General features: G+C 40.9%; 1 protein-coding gene across 6 annotated transcripts in view; it reads left to right on the top strand.

Moving 5' to 3' along the window:
* The window catches only part of znf335 (zinc finger protein 335), a 36,157-nt gene that overhangs the window by 2,966 nt on the left and 11,735 nt on the right, over positions 1-21,456 (top strand). For 2 of the 6 annotated variants that reach the window (XM_042341792.1, XM_007912339.2), the window contains exons 2-16: positions 2,562-2,808; positions 3,517-3,790; positions 4,509-4,586; positions 5,730-5,981; positions 6,637-6,783; positions 7,644-7,793; positions 9,037-9,301; positions 9,654-9,834; positions 10,978-11,090; positions 13,964-13,982; positions 15,431-15,547; positions 15,796-15,872; positions 18,426-18,586; positions 19,398-19,627; positions 20,602-20,683. In XM_042341792.1, coding sequence (XP_042197726.1) covers positions 2,599-2,808; positions 3,517-3,790; positions 4,509-4,586; positions 5,730-5,981; positions 6,637-6,783; positions 7,644-7,793; positions 9,037-9,301; positions 9,654-9,834; positions 10,978-11,090; positions 13,964-13,982; positions 15,431-15,547; positions 15,796-15,872; positions 18,426-18,586; positions 19,398-19,627; positions 20,602-20,683 — 2,356 coding nt within the window. In that variant the 5' untranslated portion in view covers positions 2,562-2,598. Of the gene's footprint in view, positions 1-591; positions 621-993; positions 1,605-2,561; positions 2,809-3,516; positions 3,791-4,508; positions 4,587-5,729; positions 5,982-6,636; positions 6,784-7,643; positions 7,794-9,036; positions 9,302-9,653; positions 9,835-10,977; positions 11,091-13,963; positions 13,983-15,430; positions 15,548-15,795; positions 15,873-18,425; positions 18,587-19,397; positions 19,628-20,601; positions 20,684-21,456 lie in introns of those variants that run through there. The other 4 variants (XM_007912334.2, XM_042341794.1, XM_042341793.1 and 1 more) reach the window with 4 other exon arrangements.

Raw genomic sequence — 21,456 nt, 5'->3', positions numbered from 1 at the left:
TCTCTTTGCCTCCACTCTTGACTCCAGGATCACTGCTGTCCTGACAGAATGTCTATCAGACATCAAGTCCTGGATGAGAGCTAACTTGACTACGCAAACTCCCTGCTTTTTGGCCTCCCCAGTTCTTCCCTCCATAGGCTGCAAATCATCCAGAACTCGGTAGCCCGTGTCCTTTCCCGCACCAGGCTCGGTGACCCTATCACCATCATCTTCACCCGATTCCACTGGCTTCCCAACTCGCAAAGGATATGGTTCAAGATCTTGGTCCTCGCCTTCAAAACCCTCCATAGCCTTGCTCCCCCGCTATGTCTGTGGCCTCTTAACACCCTACCAACCTGCCTCTCCCCCTGCTCAATGGGCTCTGGCCTGCTTCATCTCGCCCACCTTGCCCACCCCACTGTTGGTGCGAGGCTTCAGCCACTCCGCCCCCACCCTTTGGAACTCCATCCTGTAGTCCCTTCGCCAAACTCCCTCCCTTGCCTTCTTCAAGACCCATCTCAAGACCCTCCTTTGGCCGTGACTTCAATCACCCTCCCCGATGCCAAACCCCAGCTCGGATCCGAAACACTGATTGTCCAGCACCTTGGGACATCCTGCGATGTGAAAGACGCTATACAAATGTAATTTTATTGCTGTTTTCAGTAAAAGTCTCTGTTTTTCATGAAATAAATTAGATTTTGTGTGTTTCTTTGCTATGTTACCATTTCACTTTTTTTTAAAAATATGTTAAGGAAACATCTTGCTCCTTGTGGCATTTACATAATGCAAAAGACATTGCTCTGATGTTTTGAAATGGAATACAGTATTTCCATCTGGCACAATTGTTTCTGACTGAGATGATCATTTCCAGCTTGGATTACTGGTTACTGAAAATGTTGCATTGCTTACGACAGGAAATCCTGATTTTTTTAAAAAAAAATTGCGGCAATGTAGAATGCCTGTTAATGTGCAGAATTTAAATCATGGTTAGTCATTTTGTGGAAAGCTTGCGTTTTTCAAGCTTTATTTGAACTTATTCAATTATTAAATGAAATGGTAAATTTGAATGCTGGGGTTTAGAGATGAGGGAACGAAAAGTTTCAAGATCCTCACTCACATAGAAATCACTTCATGACCTGGTACAACCCTTACCTCTCTGACCTGGTTACGTCCCAGTCCCCTTACCCGCCGCGCTTTGCTCAGCTGGCTCCGGCTTCCTCATCTCCTCTGCTTTACCCTCAGTGACTGTTTTCAGCCAGTGTGCCCTGAGACTCTAGAACTTTCTGCCTCAATCTCTGTACCTTGCCCAACTTTGGATCACACATGAAAACCTTCCTCTGACTGTTCGTATGGTCACCTTCTCCCTGGCTCAGCATCAAGCTCTGCTACTATTAAGCACTCACGCTACTGGTGTAAAGGATGCTATATAATTGCACGTTGTTTATTAAATACTGTACAGACAATTGAACCATTTTATTTCCAAAAGAAAACTATTCAAAACATTTCCCAGACAATTAGAAGGATGCAATTGATGGATGGAAGGAGAGCCCAGTGTTCCAGTTTGCAGGGATTGTCAGCAGAGTGAAGGTGGTCACAAGCATACATTCTGCAGAGTCCAGCTCAGGGTGAGTCTCGCTGCAATAGGGACATGCAACCCTCAGCAGCCAAAAGGTTGGACTACACTGGTCTATCATATTCCTACGTGTAGAATAGATACTAAGACTTTTTTATATTAAATAAAAGAGCCTGACAACTCTTGGAAATGGTAATGTGACAATTTGTAGTAAACAAAAAAAGCATGCTTTTTTTCCTGGTTTTAGTAGAAAATACACTACAATATGAATTCTTCTGATGCCATCTCCATCAAAAACACAGGCCTTCTCCCATGTTGGAGTTTGAATGTTAGGATATGTAAAATACTGAAGTTCCAGAATTGTGAAGTTCCAGCCTTCTTTTGTGTCCTGAACTTTAGGCTAAATTTAGTATTCTTCTATGAAACATTTTTACAGTACACAGCTATCCTACATATCTCTAGAATGGTTATTTGGGTTCTAAGAAGAGGTTTCTCCTTTCAGCATGTTATTTAACTTTTCTACTGCCTAGCTGATAGCATAGTAAAAGGGACATTTTAGCACCTTTTTTAAAAAAATAAATCTTACTTTCAGCCAAGCACGATTCAAAATTTAGTTACTGCTGAAAGTTCTCTACTTTTTCCTGATCATGTCCGAGTTGCATCACATTCAATGTGCAATCTTCACCTGGCACTATAGTATACATAAAGATCAGTCTTGATCTGGAAGAAACGCCACCAGCACATTGTTTACTGTACTGAAATTATCTACTGGCAGTAGCAGTAAACCAAATGAAATGTTATAACTGTCACATAAATACCTAATACATTCATAGATTTTTGGAGGCTGTGATTGCATTGCTGGAAGTAAAACCTGAATGTAATGACTGCTGAACATCTAATGGCCTCTTGAAGTATATAACGACAAATAAAGTCCAACCTATGTGGTCTTTGTTGAAGTTGCAATGTTATCTGATTAGATGATTCCTTGAGCCCTTGTGTTTTTTTGCAGAGATTTGTATAGCAGACTGTTCCCACCAGGAGGTGCAATGGATCTGGAGGAGAACGCAGTACAGAGCAGCAGTGATGCTGCTCCCCTGGGTCAGGAGGTACCCTCTGAGAGCGGAATGGTGGTGGAGACTTCGGAAGCAGTATCAGCGGACAGCAGCGACACAGTAACAACCCCAGGCATGGTGTCCCAGCCCGATAACAGTTCGGGAGTTGACTCTGGTGTCGGCCAGAGCTGCGAAGAGTCTATGGTATATCTCAAAGAGTTCACCGATTATACTGTAAAGTGTATATTTTGTGGGTGAAAGGCGGCAACCAATTGTCCCACAAATAGTCGTGGATTAAGTGAACAAATTATGAATTTTTTAAAAGGAATTATTACCCCCGTAAAAGCGATCCGCCAATCGAGTAAGAACCTACTTACTGCTAGGTAAACAGGCATGTGGAGTAAGGAAACTTGCCCAACGTTTTGCCCTGCTGGCAATCGAACCTAAGTCTCTCGCTTGCGAGTCAAGTGCTCTAACCACTAAACTACAGGACTCCATTAACGGGTCCATATAGACCTGTTAATATTACAGGAAGCAAAATGTTTTCTTTCTACACAACTGTCCCATCTGCCCAGTTTGAAAGATGCCTTTGAGAGATGTTGTAATGGAGTGGGAAAATAGTTTATCAAAATGCACTAGTTCTAATTATCAATCACTGAGTATTCCAGGCTGATTTTAAATTCTGGGAATTAGTTCCTAACATTATCCATGATAAGTCTGTTATTGCTTCGAATTTTCAAGACTTAGGTGGATAGATATTTGTTAGATAAGGCTATCAAGGGATATGGGGTAAGGGTGAGTAATTTGGAGTTAAGGTACAGATCAACTATGATCTTATATAACATGCTCGAGGGTCTGAATAGCCTACTCCTGTTTCTAAATGTCATTTTCTTTATTTCTCTTCTCTTCCAGGAGTTGGTTCCTGAGACCAGCTCGAGCACTGATGTCATTACCATAGCCAATCTTCCAGACTCTTCTTCAGTTGCTCAGTCTACCATTGTTTCCAGTGTTTCGACTGTCACACAGTCCATCATAGTGTCCGAATCTGCTCAGGTGCTGGTCCACTCCAGCGTAGTGTCAGACGGAACCATGATAGTGTCAGACTCAACTGCGTCCACCTCTTCAGACCTCGGATCAGCTATTGACAAAATTATAGAGTCTACGATTGGACCTGACATCTTGCAAAGTGAGTCTTCAACCTAGGTTTCACAGCAGAGTTACAGCTAATGGGGATTACTTATACAGGAAATCTTACTGTATATCTATATCCTAGTGAGAATTTTGTTTTAGCGGTCCCCGTTAACAACATTTAATACTTCATTAACGATGTACTGTTTACACCAAAGTTTGTTTCATTTTTAAGGAAATGCCATAAGAGTGGAATGAAATATTCACTAGGGATAGAAAAAATTGGTCCATTGCTTAATCAGCTCCTTCTAACCTTAGTTGCTGCATGGGAACTAACAATAAATATTGAAAGAAAATGGGGGATTTTTATTGTTTATGTGAATAAGATTATCCCAATAATTGAATGTAGAACTTAAAAGTTGCAGTATATTCTTTGAACTTACAGAAAAGGTTATAGTTAGGGAAATAGTTTTCAATGCATACTGCGGTTTAAAAGTGCAGTAAAGTTGTACAAGACCTTTTGCCATGTTAATGTGCCCAGGAGCGTGCAAGGAGATAACTGTCAATTCAATGAAGGCAGAATGGTGCCAATCAGACTTCTGAAAATTTCTTGTGTTTATTATAATTTTAAATGATATTATTACTTGGGATATCAACATTGCATAATGTCAAGTTTTACAATTTCTCAAATGTGATGAAAAAGCAAAAATGGTGTTTTATAAAGCAGTTTCCTGCTCCGTTTTGTTCCTGATGAGAATGTTTTCCAACTTATTCAGGTTGCATCGCTGTGACCAGTGCCGGGGATGAAGGAGCTGAAACCACTCAGTATCATGTCCTACCAGGCCCGGATGATGGTGAGAAAGTAACTGCGCAAGTTATTTTTTCAGTTTGCCTAAAAATATACAGTTGCTACATTTCACAGGGAATTCTTTGTACCTGCCACCCACCTCATGAGGGCTTGTCGAATTTATTAACTGGTGACTATTTTCCAGGGGGCTGAGGGTTGGGAGTGGGGGAAGGCAAATGGAGTTTCTTTGAAGCTGAACTGGGTCCGCAGTACGCCTGGTGATGACAGACCAGGCAGCTTGGCTCATCAGTAGAATTTGGAGGGGCAGACTAGAAGTGGATGGTAGGGATTCTTCCCACTCGCCTCCTGTTAACCCTGCAAGTCAAAGCTCTAATGGGTAAAGTGATCCTAGCTGGACAAGCAGTGGGAAGGTCCCCGCACAGTGCTTTCAAGGTGGTTTTAGCTGATTGAACTCCAGCTGGACCTCAACGCACACTTAAGGGTCTCCAAACCTTGGGTCTTGCCAACCTGTGTGTAATACTTTCTGGAATTGGTAAGCAGCATGTGTCCCTCGGGGAGAGAGCATGCATTCTATCCCAGGCACAGGAATCTCCATTAGTAGGTATTATGCGCAGAACTCTCTGTCTGGTTTGGTTGTTCTTAAGCACTATGATGGTTTCCACATGTGTCACTCAGCTGACCAAAAAAAAGTCTTCACAGTAAAATCACAGTATTGCTTTGAACGACATGATTAGGCGTCATATCAAATGCTAGGATTGTTATTGTTCTAAAATCCCCTGAAAATTTGAACTATTGGAGTAGGAGGATTATATCTTCTACCTTGCCTAAAGAGCTTTAGATAATAAATAAATGTGAAGTATATAGTAATTAGTACTGTGTAACTTGCAAACCTTTAGCTCTCCCTGATTTGCTGATATGAAATTTTGTGTTACATGAGATCATTGCCTGGGTTTTCATTGCTGCAATTTATGATGACAAGTTGATTCTTTTCCAGCTCACTACTTGGTACCAGCTACCCATGTTCCTGTATATAATTGCTATTTTGTTGTTTGCTTGTGGTTTCACGTTTGTAAAACTCCGTTTAAAGTTGTGCGAATCATGACCTTGGAACCTATAAGAGTTGTCTTGACTATTTGAACCATGTTTAGCAGTCAACTATCCTTTATTTTCATTCTTATATCCTCTCTAGATGGCCCCATTGACTCTCAGATGTCTGACTCACAGATGTCGAACTCCAGGCTTTCCAACATGTCAGCAGAGGGGCTGGCAGAAGGACCCACATCTACCTGTGCAGAACACCTTGAGCAGCATGACCTGGCTAATCTGGAAGACATGATGGAGGTAGTGGTGGTTCAGCAGTTCAAGTGTAAAATGTGTCCGTACAAGAGCATTTCCAAGGACAACCTGATCAATCACATGAAAGATCGGCATCTAACTAATGGTAAGGTTCCATCCAAGTTTCAGCGCACACTTGTGTGCTCCTACCCTGTTGCTGTAATCTGTCATCAAGAAAATTTGTTAATCCAACACAGTTTTACGGAACAATATCTCCCCCTTTTTTTGGGGACCACTTTATCGATTCTCCATGAGCTATTACATGCTCACAAGGATTGGGAGGTGCACTCTCCCAATGTCTGCCAGTACCATGTGTTTTTATTTTTAAAAAGGTTTACTTCCTACTAGCAAAAGTATAAAATGGAATGTGTTTGTATAATATACAACAATGATAATCCAGGACTCCCCAGGGTAAAGCAGAACTTCTTCAAATACCTTCACTATCATCCGGTTGTTAGTCGATTGGTGGATCGCTTTCTGGGGGTAATAATCCCTCAAAAAAAATTCACAACTGTTTGTGGGATATTGCTGTACAATGGTGACTTTGTCAGCTGTGTTTCGCCCAAAAAATGCAACTCGTCTGCTTCACAATATATTCTGTGAAGTGCTTTGAGACTTCTCAATGAAGTGATAAGGCGCTATATCAAATGCAAGGATTATTATTATCCTACTTTTATTGCCTTCTGCAGAAAAAGGCCCGAGTTATGAAACTCATAGATTGAAATAAAACGTCCATTTGACTTGTAAGTTTTATTTCCTAGGAGGTTTTCTATGCAAAAAGCGAGGTAGAGGGCGGCCAAGAAAGCAGAACACATCTCCAAGGCCAGAGGAAAACAAAACTGAGGAGCTGGAACAAGAGGAAGAAGATGATGACATTGTGGATGCTGGAGCCATTGATGACCGTGAGGGTAATGTATTTCTGTACTGGGTTTATACTGTTCTCCATTGTACCATCATAGCTCATTGTTACAACCCAGGCATTTTCATTTACAAATCATTTTCATTCCGCTTGACATGCAAGTAACATTGCGGGTAAATAAATCAGACGTGTTGTGTTCCATGCTTGCGCAGCCCGTTTCACATTGCTTTTTAGCTTAGCTCTTAGATAAGAAATGCATTTGTATTGGAACAGGATAAAATATTGCTTCCTATGCTTTTTTTCCTATCCCACTGCCTTTCTTTCAGTAGCTGCCAGTTAGGAAATGTACTGCACATGGGGTACATACATAACATTGATGACCAGACACTTCATGTGCAATACAAAAAAAGCTGTTTTTCAGCAACTGAAACAGATGGCAGTAAAAGTTCTACCACAGACATCTAGGTAGAGCTGAGCTCAATCTAACCACCATGTTTCAGTACAACCAAGCTGTAAAGTATTCAACTTTGGTCATCTAAATATGGACCGTGCAAAAAGGCTACCATGTACATACTGGGGAAATAGTCTTTACATGTTATATACTTTGCCATAACATATGGTTATTTTATGGCAAAGTATGTATAATATAATATAATATACATAGCTCTCTCTGCCTTCCACCCTCCCTGATCCTAACCCCTCGCCCCCCCCCCCCCCGTCCTAATCCCTGACTGTTCAGCAGCTTTGGACGTCCTCCAAACATGAAAGGTGCTTTACAAATGTCATCTTGTATTGTATTTTCATGGCTTTAACTATTTGTTAAGTACCTAACTGATAAAATAGAAATTGTTACCCATCGTATCAAGTTTTCATACCAAGGATATAATCTTTTTCTTATCCTGTCATCAGCTGACAGTGATTACAACCCAGCAGAGGATGAGACACGTGGCAGACAGCCCAATTACCACCGCAACGTCACAACCTCGACCAGCGATAGGCCTCGGAGACGTCCCGGACGACCTCGCAAGGTCACGCGGGCAGAGATCTCTGGGACTGAAGGTGATGAACAGCGGTTTATGTACAGGTTCTGATTTGCCGCTGTTGTGCAAAACGTAGTCAAAAATTAGTTCATGATAAAATGTTGGTGGGTCTTTTGATCTTTCAGGGGTTCAGACCCCATTCTTCCCTCCGAGATCTAGACTTCCAATGTAGGATAGATTTGCCGAGTGATTTCACTGCTTTTCATCTGACCGCATCAGAGCAACATTGATTAAACCAGTTCCGTAAACAATTCTAATATCAACACTAGAATCTGTGGCTTCTATCTGCTTCGTAACTCGTGCAGGGAAATGGAGAGTGGGGAAATTAACAAGGTTTGCCTTGCATACCTTGCTAAGCCAGTCAGTTTGACCCTCAACTATTCTTTCTACCCCACATCTGTGCCATGACCCGCTCTTCCTTCCCCCACCTCCCCAATGTTGCCCAGCTCCGCCACTACTCACCGCAGGCCGCCGAAACCCTTATACATGCTTTCATTACATCGACGCTCGACTATGCAAACTCATTGCTTGTCGGCCTCCCCAACTCCTCCCTCCACAGGCTGCAGATCATCCGGAACTCTGCAGCCCGTGTCTTCTCCCGCATTAAGCTCCGTGACCCTATCACCTCCATCCTTGCCCAACTCCACTGGCTTCCCATCACATAGAGGATACAGTTCAAGATCCTGGTCCTCACCTTCAAAGCCCTCCACAGTCTCGCTGCCCCCTACCTCTGTGACCTCCTAGCCCCTACCATCCTGTTCACTCCCTCCACTCAGCGGGCTCCAGCTGGTTTCATATCCCCGCCTCGCCCTCCCCACTATTGCCGGGCGGGCCTTCCGCCACTCTGCCCCTGCCCTCTGGAACTCCATCCTGCAGTCCCTCTGCCTCTCCCCCCTCCCTTGCCACCTTCAAGACCATCTCAAGACCCTCATCTTCGACCGTGCTTTCAATCTAACCCCCGGCTTCCACCTTCCCCGAACCCCAGCTCAGGTCATAACTGTCCAGTGCCTTGGGACGTCCTCCCGACGTGAAAGGCATTTTACAAATGTAATGTTGTTGTTGTTTGCTGTTTACTTGATCTTCAGAAAGAAAAGATACTTAATTCTGCAGCAGTTGCTTAGCTTCTTACATGTGTGGACTGAAGCAAATTTAGATAAACAAAGTGAAGTTCTAGTTTAAATTGTAGGAAGCGCTGTTAGGCCATAACTGGTAAAAATTATTTAAAATATTAAAAATATTTGTTTTTATTTCTGGGGAAACAGGAGCAGAAGTGGAAGCACTGGTCACCTCTCAGTGTAATTCAACAGAACTACAGAGTTGTGAGGCAGCCAGTTCGACTGCCCAGGAGATTGTGGACCCAGCAGGAGCCAGTGAGATAGTAGCAGAGTCTGGGATCAGCCAGTCAGATTCTGAGAACAAAGACCCTTCGTCTAACACTGGAGAGTCTTCTTTTAAGTCCTTAAGAAGACGAGGTCGCCCACCCAAACGGTTCGGCAGAAGGAAATATAGAGGATATTTGGGACGAAGGTAAAATAATTTAAGACCCATGTTTTATGACCACTCAAGCAATACAGTGGTATTCGTGAGGCCTCGCAAGTGTAACCTGCTATACTGCATTGTGTGCTCTCAGCTCTGAGACGCTAACCTGCGTGAGTGGCTCTATATAAAATGCATATTATTGTGTGAGTGTGTGACATGCCCATGTTGCCACATTGTACCTGTGTGAGTGCATCTTGTCAATTTGGATAGGGAGTATTAAATTTCAAGTTCAGGTTTCAAATTCAGTTTGTCGAATTATATTGTACTCCCAACAAATCCAGAATTTTGATTGTCCAAAGTCTGTAGATTCAACTTTGCAAATTTATTTGTGTGTTAAAAGGTACAGCTACTACCGGTCGAGCAAGCCTTTGATGAGACCACACCACTGCCGCATCTGCGGCTCCCGTTTCTTGACCCAAGAAGATTTGAGGTTCCATGTCGATTCGCATGAAGGGAATGATCCAGAACGCTTCAAATGCCTGCAGTGCAGCTATAGAAGCAAGCGTTGGTCTTCGCTCAAGGTAGTGGATGATTGTGGAGTTTGAAACTGATTTGAGAGAATGTTATCTCAACTTTCTATTAATGACAAATGATAAATATAATAGGAGATAGAACTTTAAAAGGGGAGCAACAAGTTTTTTTAAATCTCCTTTCCAAGGTAGCTAAAGTATCAATCATTCTTTGTTACATTTCCTTTAACCATAGTCTTCAGTACCAAAATTGTCCTGCTCTAGTGATGGATTCTCACTTTCAGCAGCAGAATGATTAGTAGTGGGAAATTTAATTAGTCCTTAATATTCTGCAAAATTGCATTCAACAAGCATGAGAAGAGCTATGCACATGTGTAACTAAAGCAGTACTGTGTTCAAAGCTCTGTTTGTTGAGTTATCTGAGCCAAGTCTAATTTTCAGTATTAAAAATATTTCTATTTGGGAAATCATCTCCTGACAGTCTCTGATCACCCAAAACCAAGTCTCAAATTTAAATTCACTGCAATTTTACCTAATTTCCTGGATCTGCATCACATTCTGCAGAAGAACTTCTTATTTATATTTACAAGGTGTCACCCAGGTTAATGGATAAATCACCCTGTATTATAATAATCTGATAATTATCCCTCAAGAAAAACAAGCAATAATAATTTGGCCACTCAATCCACGACTGTTTGTGGGAAACTGATGTGTGCAATTGGCTGCCGTTTTTTAATTTTAATGTCAAATAAAAATATAGAAATCAAACAATTTAATTTTAATTAAAGGCACTTTGAGAAGTCTTGAAGATGTGATGAGCGCTATATCAAATGCAAGGATTATTATTAATCTTAATTTAAACTTCATTTTAATCAAAGTTTTAAGAATCTAGGCTAGCCTCAAGTCCACAAATTGATGAGATCTTGATTACAGAAATTATTATTAAAATTGGTTGCATTAAGGTTGCGATGCCACACATTAAACCCTTCCCATCAAACATATTAGTTCCACCTCTTTCACTGTTACCTTTCTGTTTTGTGAGGACACTTGGAAAATGTATTTTTGTACATTTGCAGTTTGAGAGTTGAAGCAAAATTTTAGTTGATTTTGTTTTAAGAATAAATTGATGGGAAAGTTTTCATTTAGTGCATTTTTTGTCTTTCATGATAATCTAATTTCTCATCTGGTTAACAGGAGCACATGTTTAATCATGTTGGAACAAAGCCATACAAATGTGAGGAATGTGACTATACAAGTGTGTACAAGAAGGATGTCCTCAGGCACTCTTCAGTCCACACCAAGGAGAGGTAAACAAATCTACATTTCACACAAAGGTTGTGTAGGAGGTTAACTTGCCTATTCTTGTTTGATTTTCTATATTTTTATTTGACATTAAAATGCTCTTTGCATATAATTTTATTGTACAATAATAATGAAACATTGAACCCGTATTAAATTTCTCAAATGCGTCTCAACCAATCATAGAATTATACAGCACAGAAGAAGGTCACTCGGCCCATTATGTCTGTGTTGGCTCTTTGAAAAGAGCTATTCAATCCCACTCCCCGCACTCTCCCCATAGCCCTGCAAACTTGTCCTCCCCAAATAATTATCTACTTCTCTTAAAAGCTGTTATTGAATCGGCTTCCACCACCCTTTCAGGCAATGTATTACAGATTCCGAACAACTTGCTGTGAGAAAAAATTTCTCCTCACCTCCCCTCAGTTTAACAACTGTCTTAAATCGGTGCCCTCGGGTTACTGACCCACCCGCCAGTGGAAGTAGTTTCTCCTTCACCCTTTCGAATCCCCTCATAATTTTGAAAACTTCTATTAAGTCTCCTCTTAAACCTCTCTTCTCCAAGGAGAATAATCCCGGCTTCTCTCGCCTCTCCTGATAACTGAAGGCCCTCATTCCTGGTACCATTCTGGTAAATCTCCTTTGCACCCTCTCCAATGCCTCGATATCCTTCCTGAAGTGTGGTGCCCAAAACTGAACACAGTCTCTCGCTGAGACCTAGCCAGTGTTTTATAAAGGTTCATCATAACTTCCTGACTTTTGTATTCTATGCCCCTATTTATAAAGCCTAGTATCCCGTATGCCTTTTTAACAACTTTATCTCCCTGTCCTACCACCTTCAAAAATGTACTTATATGAACCCTCAGGTCTCTCTGTTCCTTCATCCCCTTTAAGATTCAACCATCAGCTTATATGGCCTCTCCTCGTTCTTCCTCCCAAAATGCATCACTTTGTATTTCTCCACATTAAACGTCATCTGCCACGTGTTTGCCCATTTTACCAGTGTGTCTATGTCCATTTGCCGTCTGCTGCTATGCTACTATTTACTACTTTTCCTAACTTAGTATCATCTGCAAACTTGGTATAGGGAGTACAATTTCCAAGTCCGGGTCATTTATATAGATCAAAAACAACAGTGGTCCCAATATGAGCCCATTTGTCATTTTTATTAAGCAAACTGATGACTGAAGCCCCAATTATATATTACAAATGTCTCCATAAAGAAACCTCTTATTAACTAGGAGGGTGTCCATTTGCACATGATTCAGCATCAAATTAAATCATTTTAGCTGCACTAAGCATCCTATTTTATTTAACAGTATTAGAATAAATCCCCATTTAATGTCAGTTCCAATTGCAGAATCGTTTTGGCTTTTTAAGCACAGGATAATGAACTCAATTCAAAACCAATCTGATCTTCCTCAGCACTAATCCAAAATAACTTCAATCCAGCAAATTTTGTAGTGTACAGAAAGACTCCAGAATGAGTTGACCTTTGCAATTGAGGCATTTAAACATAAAATTATATGTTAAATGAAGACTTGAGGCTACAGAGCAGCTGACACCATAGAATATTGCGGTCCCATTGGATTGTATGGTAAGAATGGGAATAGTGTTATGCTGTGGATTACTTATGATATTGTGATAATGATGCTTAATGGATAAGGAAGCAAAAGTTTATATTTCAAGTGAGCAGATAATAAGATGAATGGTACTGTATGAACAGTGGAGTCCTGTAGCTCAGTGGTTAGAGCACTCGCCTCGCAAGGGAGAGACCTGGGTTCCCAACAGGGTGAAACCTTGGGCAAGTTTCCTTACTCCACACGCCTGATAATAGTCCCTCAAGAAAAAAACAATAATAAATTGGTCACTTCAAACCATGATTGTTTATGGGACACTGCTGTGTGCAATTGACTGCCGCGTTTCGCCCACAAAAAATGCAATCATTTCACTTTACAGTATATCTTATGAACCGCTTTGAGACGTCTAGAAAACGTGAAAAGTGCTATATCAAATTCAAGGATTATTATTATTGCTGTGTAATGATCATTGATGCACTACCTGCTGTTTCTTCACAAATTCTGTCTTAAACATGATGGTAAGAAATTCCTCTTGCTGCTAACAGTAGTGCTCTTATAAATGTGACAAATCCAGTTATAGTCACAGCTACTACAATAAACAGCAAAGAGAATTTTCATTCCTTTTCCCCTCCCCACATTCACATTCCTACTTTTGCCTGTATGTAAGCCAGAGTCCAAGAATCACTGGTATTTTGCTTTTACCTCGAGGTTTATTTAACATTTGGCGGTGCTCCATTATATTATAAAGCCTAGCTTTTAGGAAACCTCCATCTTCCCATGGCATTGGTGGACTGTAGAAGAAGCACTGGGGGCAGCTATACATTGCTAATGTAAACTAATTCACCCTCTGTCAAAGAACTTGTCTCTCGTACCTGGTGTTGGCTATCCAATTGACAGACCTTTTGCATGTGAATACAGTGGTCACAAAGGTAAAATATGACCCATCCATAAAGAATCTACATAGAAAAACAACTATTCAAACTAAGTGCTCAGGACTCTCCTTTGCTTCAAGGGTGCTATATCAATGTAAGTTTTTGTACCTGGCATAAACTATCCAACTCTACAATGCAGTTTCGCCAACAAAATATACACTTTACAGTGTATTCTGTGAAACGTTTTGAAGAGTTGAAGATGCGATAAGCCACTATATCAAAATGCAATCAATCGTTATTATTATAAAGATTTTGTGAAAAAGATGACAACATTTAGCTATCAGTTTACTTGGAATGCAAAGCAGCCTAAAATGTGTTTGCTTCACTTGTACCTACAAATGTTTATCCATGTGTTCTGATTTTTTACAGAAAGAGGAAAGCTGACTTGGTGAGTCCATGATAAGTATTTACAAAATTTAAAGCGGACATGTATGGTAGTCAAATGTTAAAGGGAAGCGAGTAAGTACCTCCACTTAAATATTTGATTTATGCAAGAAATATAATGAGGCTTTAGAGACTCGAACGTCCATATAGTTCAAGCTATTAAGTGTGGACTATCACTGCCTGGAGTATGCCTGTGATGTATGGGTGATAGACTTGTGACTTAACACATTGCAGCCTGGTTTGTCTACAAAGCTCTTCTCATCTACAAATCCCTTCACATGCTTCACACTCCCTACCTCTCCGACCTGCATTTTCCGTGAAGCGCTTTGAGGCGTCTAGAAGACGTGAAAAGCACTATATCAAATACAAGGATGATTATTATTATTATTACCCATCGCCTCCACTCGGCTGGCTCCAGCCTCCTGCATGTCCCTTGTCCCCTCCGCTCCACCATCGCCAGCTGTGCTTTCAGCCACTACGCCCGAAACTCTGGAACTCTCTCCCTGAAACTCTGCTTTTGCTTGATAAGTTCTCTCTTTCCACCCTTCCACGAGTGCTATATGTGCTGCTCCATGGAGTAAGATGTTAGCCCCTGAATTGATAGAACACAAGTCTCTTGCCTGGGTCTCCAGTCTTCGCTACCTGGTGGAAAAGCCAGGCTCTTCCTTGTGAGGAAGGAGAGCTATCTCACTTTAGGGTGCAACCACGTAATTATTTGAAATTGAATTCAGTGACATTTGAGAAGGCTTGGTACACGTATCTCCTACATATCTGCTTGAGACAGCAACTTTTAAGCAAGAGTAGGAGAAAATACCTTAAACAGCGAGATTTCATTCGGTAGTGAGTTTACAATGGTTCTGTTTGGTTTTTTCACCATAATTATGTAAAGTATAAGGTAGCATTGGATATTTTGACCACTGTTCTATTTAAGATTCATACTCATGTATATACCCTCTGGATAAAGAAAAACCTCCTGTTTGTCCTGAAATTGCTCTTTGCAACTCTAAACCATGTTGTCTTGTTCTAAAGTACCAGTGCATCCTAAAATATTGTTCTGGGTTTACTTTTTCAATCCCCCATTTAAAATTTTGTACATCTCTATAAGGTCCTCTCAGAAATGTCTCTTCTAGACTGAAGAGCCCAGCTTGTCCCAATCCCTTCAGTGGGTGATGTTTCAGAATGTGATCTCAATGAAGGGAAATGGAGTGTTCCTGCCCTCTGCTGATCAAAGCTAAGAAGTGTTGTAAATGTTGGTCGTGCTGCAGGTCAGGATCTTAACAGTTCATTTTAGTGGGCTCACTCTGTGATCCTAATTTTATGTCCCCTTTTTTCAATATTGAAATGTACGTCTTTTAGGTGATTAAATAGCCCGACAAAAGCAGTGTTGTTGTGAAATTATGTACTCATTGAAGATCGAGATGCTCAAATTGTTTGATTTGACTTTATCTGCAGGTGCCCAAGGTGAGCGCCTATCTTTGTCCGGTGTGTAACCGTGTCTATCCCATGCAGAAGAGACTGACCCAGCATTTGAAAACCCACAGTGCAGAGAAACCGCACATGTGTGACAAGGTAAGAGGAGTTTGTCTCATGTGATTTACAGTGTTAATATCTTAACTATTCCCACCTCTACCCAACAGCTCTCTTTCTTCATTCTTATGTTAAAATAGATAATTGAAAATCTCTCATTTGACTATAAATGTTTATCCCACCCACCTAACAAGTATTATTCTGGTAATGTTCTGTTTTCTCTGGTTTTATTGCCTTTCTAACATGCTCCCAGAATTTTGAATATTTAGATTTTTATATATATTTTACAGTGTGGAAAATCTTTTAAGAAGAGATACACATTCAAAATGCATTTATTAACTCACATTCAAACTCTTGGGAACAGCAGGTAAGCCTGGCTTTATTACATATGTCTTGTGGTACCATATTTGCTAAGATGAGCTGAGCTTGATTCACGAGCAAGTTACCCTTTACCGAGAAGCACTGTCTGTTGACTAATTTGTTTTCAACAAAAAAAAGGTTCAGGTACCTGTAAACCTCAATACTGAAAAGAACACAGAGCACTCTGACCCACGCAGTAACAAATAGGTTTAATTCATTGATAGTAACTAAATGCAGAGAGAAAAGTGAGTTACCCTGAAAGCTAGAACTGTTGCACTAGGCTATACTTCATATAACAATAATCCTTGCATTTGATATAGCAGTTAATTTGTGCACAGGGGTAAACCCCCTTCTCTTTTCAAATAGTATCCCACAATCTTAGACAGGGCCTCAGTTTAACGTCTCAATCTGAATGACGATACCTCTGACAACACAGCACATTCCGGGACTGTATTGGAGCGTCAGTTTAGACTATATGGATTCCAAGTCCGGATGTAGGGCTTGAAACCACACACTTCTGAAGTGAGAGTGTTACCAACTGAGTGAGGCTGACACCAAATGTGATCTTGCCAAAACAATACACAGTGATGACACTTTAGAGTGAATACTTTGAATCGTTTTGAAATGTGCTCCTGATGTGAAAGGCACAATATAAATTGAAAGGTTATTATCAATTCTCTCTCGCAATTTTACGAATGGGTTTAGAACTGGCAAATTCAGAATCAGTGCAATAGCCGGGGAGGGACATTTCTCTTATCCCCTTCACCAATAGAGGGAGCTGCTGTACTTTCTAAATGTTCTTACTGCATTTCTGCTGTTAGTAAATGTACTTCATGCAGGAATCCAGACGCCCAACATTTTGTATATTAATAATAAAAATACTTGCATTTGATATAGCACATTATATCTTTGAGACGTCTCAAAGTGCTTCAGGGAATATACTGTAACAACAACAAAATTATATTTATACAGCGCCTTTCACGTCAGGAGGATGTCCCAAGGTGCTGGACAGTCAGTGGTTAGGACCCGAGCATGGGGGAGGGATGGGGTAGGGGGTGAGGGAAGGCAGGGAGTTGGGAGGGCGACTGAAGGCACGATCGAAGAGGAGGGTCTTGAGACCGGCTTCAAAAGAGGCCATGGAGGAAGCGAGGTGAAGGGACTGGGATGGAGTTCCAGAGTGGGGACAAAGAGGCTTAAAGCTCGGCCACCGATGGTCGGGCGGGAGACGTGGAGCAGGCCAGAGCACGCTGAACAGACGGAGCGAGCAGGTTGGTAGGGAGTCAGCAGATCAGAGAGGTAGGAGGGGGCAAGGCCATGGACGGCCTTGAAAATAAGGATGAGTATCTTGAATTCGATCCTCTGAGGGATGGGGAGCTAGTGGAGCCGGGCAAGGGTGGAAGTGACTGGGTCATGGAGCCTGGTGTGCGAGGGTACATGAGTTTTGGATGATCTGCAGCTTGTGAAGGGAAGAGTAACGTAAATTGACTATATATTTTGGGGGCGAAATGCAGTTCTTATGATTTTAACTTTCAGGCAAATATCTTATTGCAAAAGGTTTAGAGTACAAGAGTAGGGAAGTCTTGCTGCAACTGTATAGAGCCTTGGTGAGACCGCGCCTAGAGTATTGTGTACAGTTTTGGTCTCCTTATTTAAAAAAAGGACATACTTGCCCTAGAGGGGGTGCAGCGTAGATTCACTTGGTTAGTTCCTGGGATGAGGGGACTGACCTATGAGGATAGGCTGAATAAACTAGGGCTGTATTCTCTAGAGTACAGAAGAATTAGGGGGGATCTTATTGAAACATATAAGATTCTTAAAGGGCTGATAAAGTAGACACTGAGGGACTGTTTCTCCTGGTAGGAGAATCTATAACCAGGAGTCACAGTCTTAAAATTAAGGGTCAGCCTTTTAGAACAGAGTTGAGGAAACATTTCTTCACTCTGAGGGTGAATTTATGGAAATTCCCCGGAAGGCTGTAGATGCTCAGTCCTTGAACATCTTCAAGGCTGAGACTGATAGATTTTTTTAAAAATAGAGGGATTTGGGGATATGGGGATAGGGCAGGTAATTAGAGTTCGGTCTGAAGATCAGCCATGATCTTATCGAATGGCGGGGCAGGCTCGAGGGGCCGAATGGCCTACTCCTGCTCCTAATTCTTATGTTCTTAACATTTTAAAATCATGCAGAATTTTAGAAAAAAGGTTCCTTTCAAGATCTGCGGAAATCTAGCTTCTAAATTAAACTGAACTTAGAATTTTCTAAAATTCTAAACAATCTTAAATTAGCGGACAGTGGTTTTAAGATTAAAATCAAGAGAAATATGAGGTTTTAGATAAGGCAATAATATATTTAATTGCTTGCATATATTTTTCCTCCTTTCATTTAAATTATTTTTAAAATTATTTTGTGCACATCAATTTCATGGAAGACAATATTGCTCATTTGAACAGTTTGCTACTGTTTCCTCAGGGGAAAAAAAAAACTTGACGTGCAGTTTAACTCCGATTGAATGTTGAGTTCTGTGATACAGTACTAATATGTTCAATGCTTATTTTATTAGATTTAAATGCGAATTCTGTGACTACATCTGTGAGAACAAAAAGATGCTCCTGAATCATCAGCTATCGCACACCACAGATAAACCCTTTAAATGTGATTACTGTAAATATTCTACCACAAAAGAGGATTTCCTTGTATCCCATGTTGCCATTAAGCACACTGGTGAGTTTGCTGAATGATATTCTGTGACATCTTGCTATTGGCTTTCTCTCCTCTCTAATCGGAAAAAATAATTGCAGAGCAAAGAGCAGAGAATGGCATCATTGAATGTTTTTTTTTCTCTGCGTTTTTGTTTCAAAGATAAGATCACTTGAAGACTTCTTGCACCAGGTTGCCTGACCAGGAAAGCCCTGCCTAAGTCAGTTATCGCTTTAAATTAGTGAATACTCCCCAACTGGCACTGAGCTTTTGAATTTGTTTCCAGTGCTGGATTGAAATTCAGGAAGGAAGCCAGATTGCTCTCAGATCAATGCGAAAAGATTGCTTTTTGTTAAGCTTGTACCCAATAAACTCGAGATATAGTATTTGATATGTTTTGAAACAATATATCATTAGAATATTATTTTGATGAAATCTCTTAAGCTTATTTTTCTTCCTCACCTCTTTCCTGTACACGTTTGTATGATTGGTAGTGTTACCAAGAGAAGTGGGAAATTATTCATTCTGTGTGATTTAAGGATCATATGAGGTGTGAATTGATTGATGATGGACCGAATGTGGGTAACATTGTATTGGAGATGAGTTATCACTGTATAACATAACAGTGTTCTAACCATTGACTCCATAGTTTAGCAGGGAACTTTCAATTAAATAATCCAGTGATGAGAATGAGTTTCTGTTCACTTAAGAGGAATATTTCCCACATGGTATTCTCTCCAAACATTCGGTTAGTGTACTATGTCAGAGGTGTTACTCGAGGGGAACTATCAGTTCTTATGAAACGATGACTCACTTGTTATTACAAACCTTGCAGGTGAGAAGCCGTTCTCGTGTGACCTCTGTCACTTCAACACCAAACACAAGAAGAACCTGCGGCTGCACGTTCAGTGCCGGCACCTGGAGCATTATGAGGACTGGGGGAAGTCGCATCCTGAAGAGCCGCCCAGAGGGCGCCGTCCCTTCTTCACTCTGCAGCAAATTGAAGAATTGAAACAGCAGCATGATCAGCTGCAGTCTACGCAGGACAGCATTCGAGATGCCATTGTGAGTACATGTCCCTCTTTAGTCCATTTGCCTACAAAGTACACAGTCTCCACTTTATGGTGTATCCTGTTTGAGACGTCCCCCGATGTGAAATGTATGTCAAATGTAAGGGTCATCGTGATTATATTTTAATCTAAATGTGAGTTCCCAATTATGATTGAATTTGTTCTGCACCCCATTTTACAGCTGTCTTTATATTTGTAGCGCATCTCACCATGAAGATTCTGAGTCAAAAGACATTTACTCGCTATTAGTCTTGTAAATGGACAAATGAAATTCATTCAAACCATCGCAGTTATGCTTGGTGTGTGTGCTCTGTTGATGGATTACTAGAAGTGTTACAAGCAGGGTTTTGTTGTTTATGAATGTCAGCAGAACTCCGAGATTGATTTTCTGGGCTAATCTAGATGACAGCTAATTGTTTATAACCGATAGTACTAACATTTGTTCTAAACTTTTCCCATTTCATAGTGAACACTGCATCATATACAGTGAAATAGTTAAAAACTCAGCAAATAATAATAATAATGAATATGCCATAACTTGGGGCCTGGAGTATATGCAATGACTGGTTTTATTTGGTATTTTGGCCATAACTGTACAATGTGCCTGGATTACAATAGAGCTTGGTTTATAATGCTGAAATTGGGGTCAATAAAATCTTAACCAGTGCGATAAGAGGACACGATTGTCAGTCTCAGTATTTCTGCACTCGTGTGCAAAGACTGCCATCTCTATAGGCACTTCACAATACTGGTCATCAAGCGGGAAGGCGAAAATTGACAATTACAATAACATTGCTGTCAATGGACTACTCCACGGTAGCCATTTTATTGTAGTTAAATGGAATCATCAGAGCAAAAAGCACTTTGATTCAAAATATTTGCTATTTATCTTTCTTACCGGAGATGGTAGAATTGTTTCCATCCTCAACTCGGTCTGTTTCTGAAAATTCTGTGCATTTACATTAATAGGTTCCCCTGACCTACCAGACAGTTCCAGCATCTGTGGTTAACCCGGATTCTTTAGGAACCGCTACTATTATTTATGAACAAGGTACGTAACTTAATGCTAGTATCTTCCAAAACAAGTATTCTCTCTGTTGAATCTGTGTTTCCTTTGTAGTAAGATTGTATCGTAGAATCGTGGAATGAATGTTACAGCATAGAAACTATCCTATCGACCCTTTTCCACCATTGTATTAGCTTGTGGCAGGTCTTTTATGATCATTTAGCCTGGCTCAGTTGGTAGATTTGTCATTTCCAAGTCAGAAAGTTGTGGGTTCAAGCCCCACATAGTCTTTGAATTCACAGTCTAGGCTGGAACAGTGCCGCATTGTTGGAGGTGACATTCTTCGGATGAGACATTAGCTCAGTAGCATTGAAGCGCTTTGAGACATCCTCCAATTTCTTCCACCTGCTTATCCCCTTCTCCACAACTCGCCCCATCCTATTCAACATCAGTGGCCATGCTTTCAGCCACTATGCCCCGAAACTTGTACTCTCTGCCTCAATCTCTCCACCTTGTTCCCTCCTTGCCCATCTTCAGATCACATTTGGAAACCTTCCTTTTTGACTGTGCTTACGGACACCTCTCCCCAGTTCAGCGTCAATCTCTGCCATTGTTAAGCATTAAGAGACACTGCCCGCTGAAGGGGCTATATGAATACAAGTTGTTGTTTCTTTTGTAGAGAAGTAGAGAATAACAGAACTGTCTTGGTGTAAAAGCAGAATTGCTTTATAAAGGAGTTGTCTGTTTCCCCTAATTTACACATAATCCCACTGACCTTATGTATACTAAATGAGATGCAAAATAACCTGGTTTTAGAC

Source organism: Callorhinchus milii, unplaced genomic scaffold (genome assembly GCF_018977255.1).
Source record: "Callorhinchus milii isolate IMCB2004 unplaced genomic scaffold, IMCB_Cmil_1.0 Scaffold18, whole genome shotgun sequence".
Classification (NCBI taxonomy): Eukaryota; Metazoa; Chordata; class Chondrichthyes; order Chimaeriformes; family Callorhinchidae; genus Callorhinchus; species Callorhinchus milii.
The sequence above is the reverse complement of the archived record's forward strand: the minus strand, read 5'-3'. Positions and strand labels throughout refer to the sequence as shown.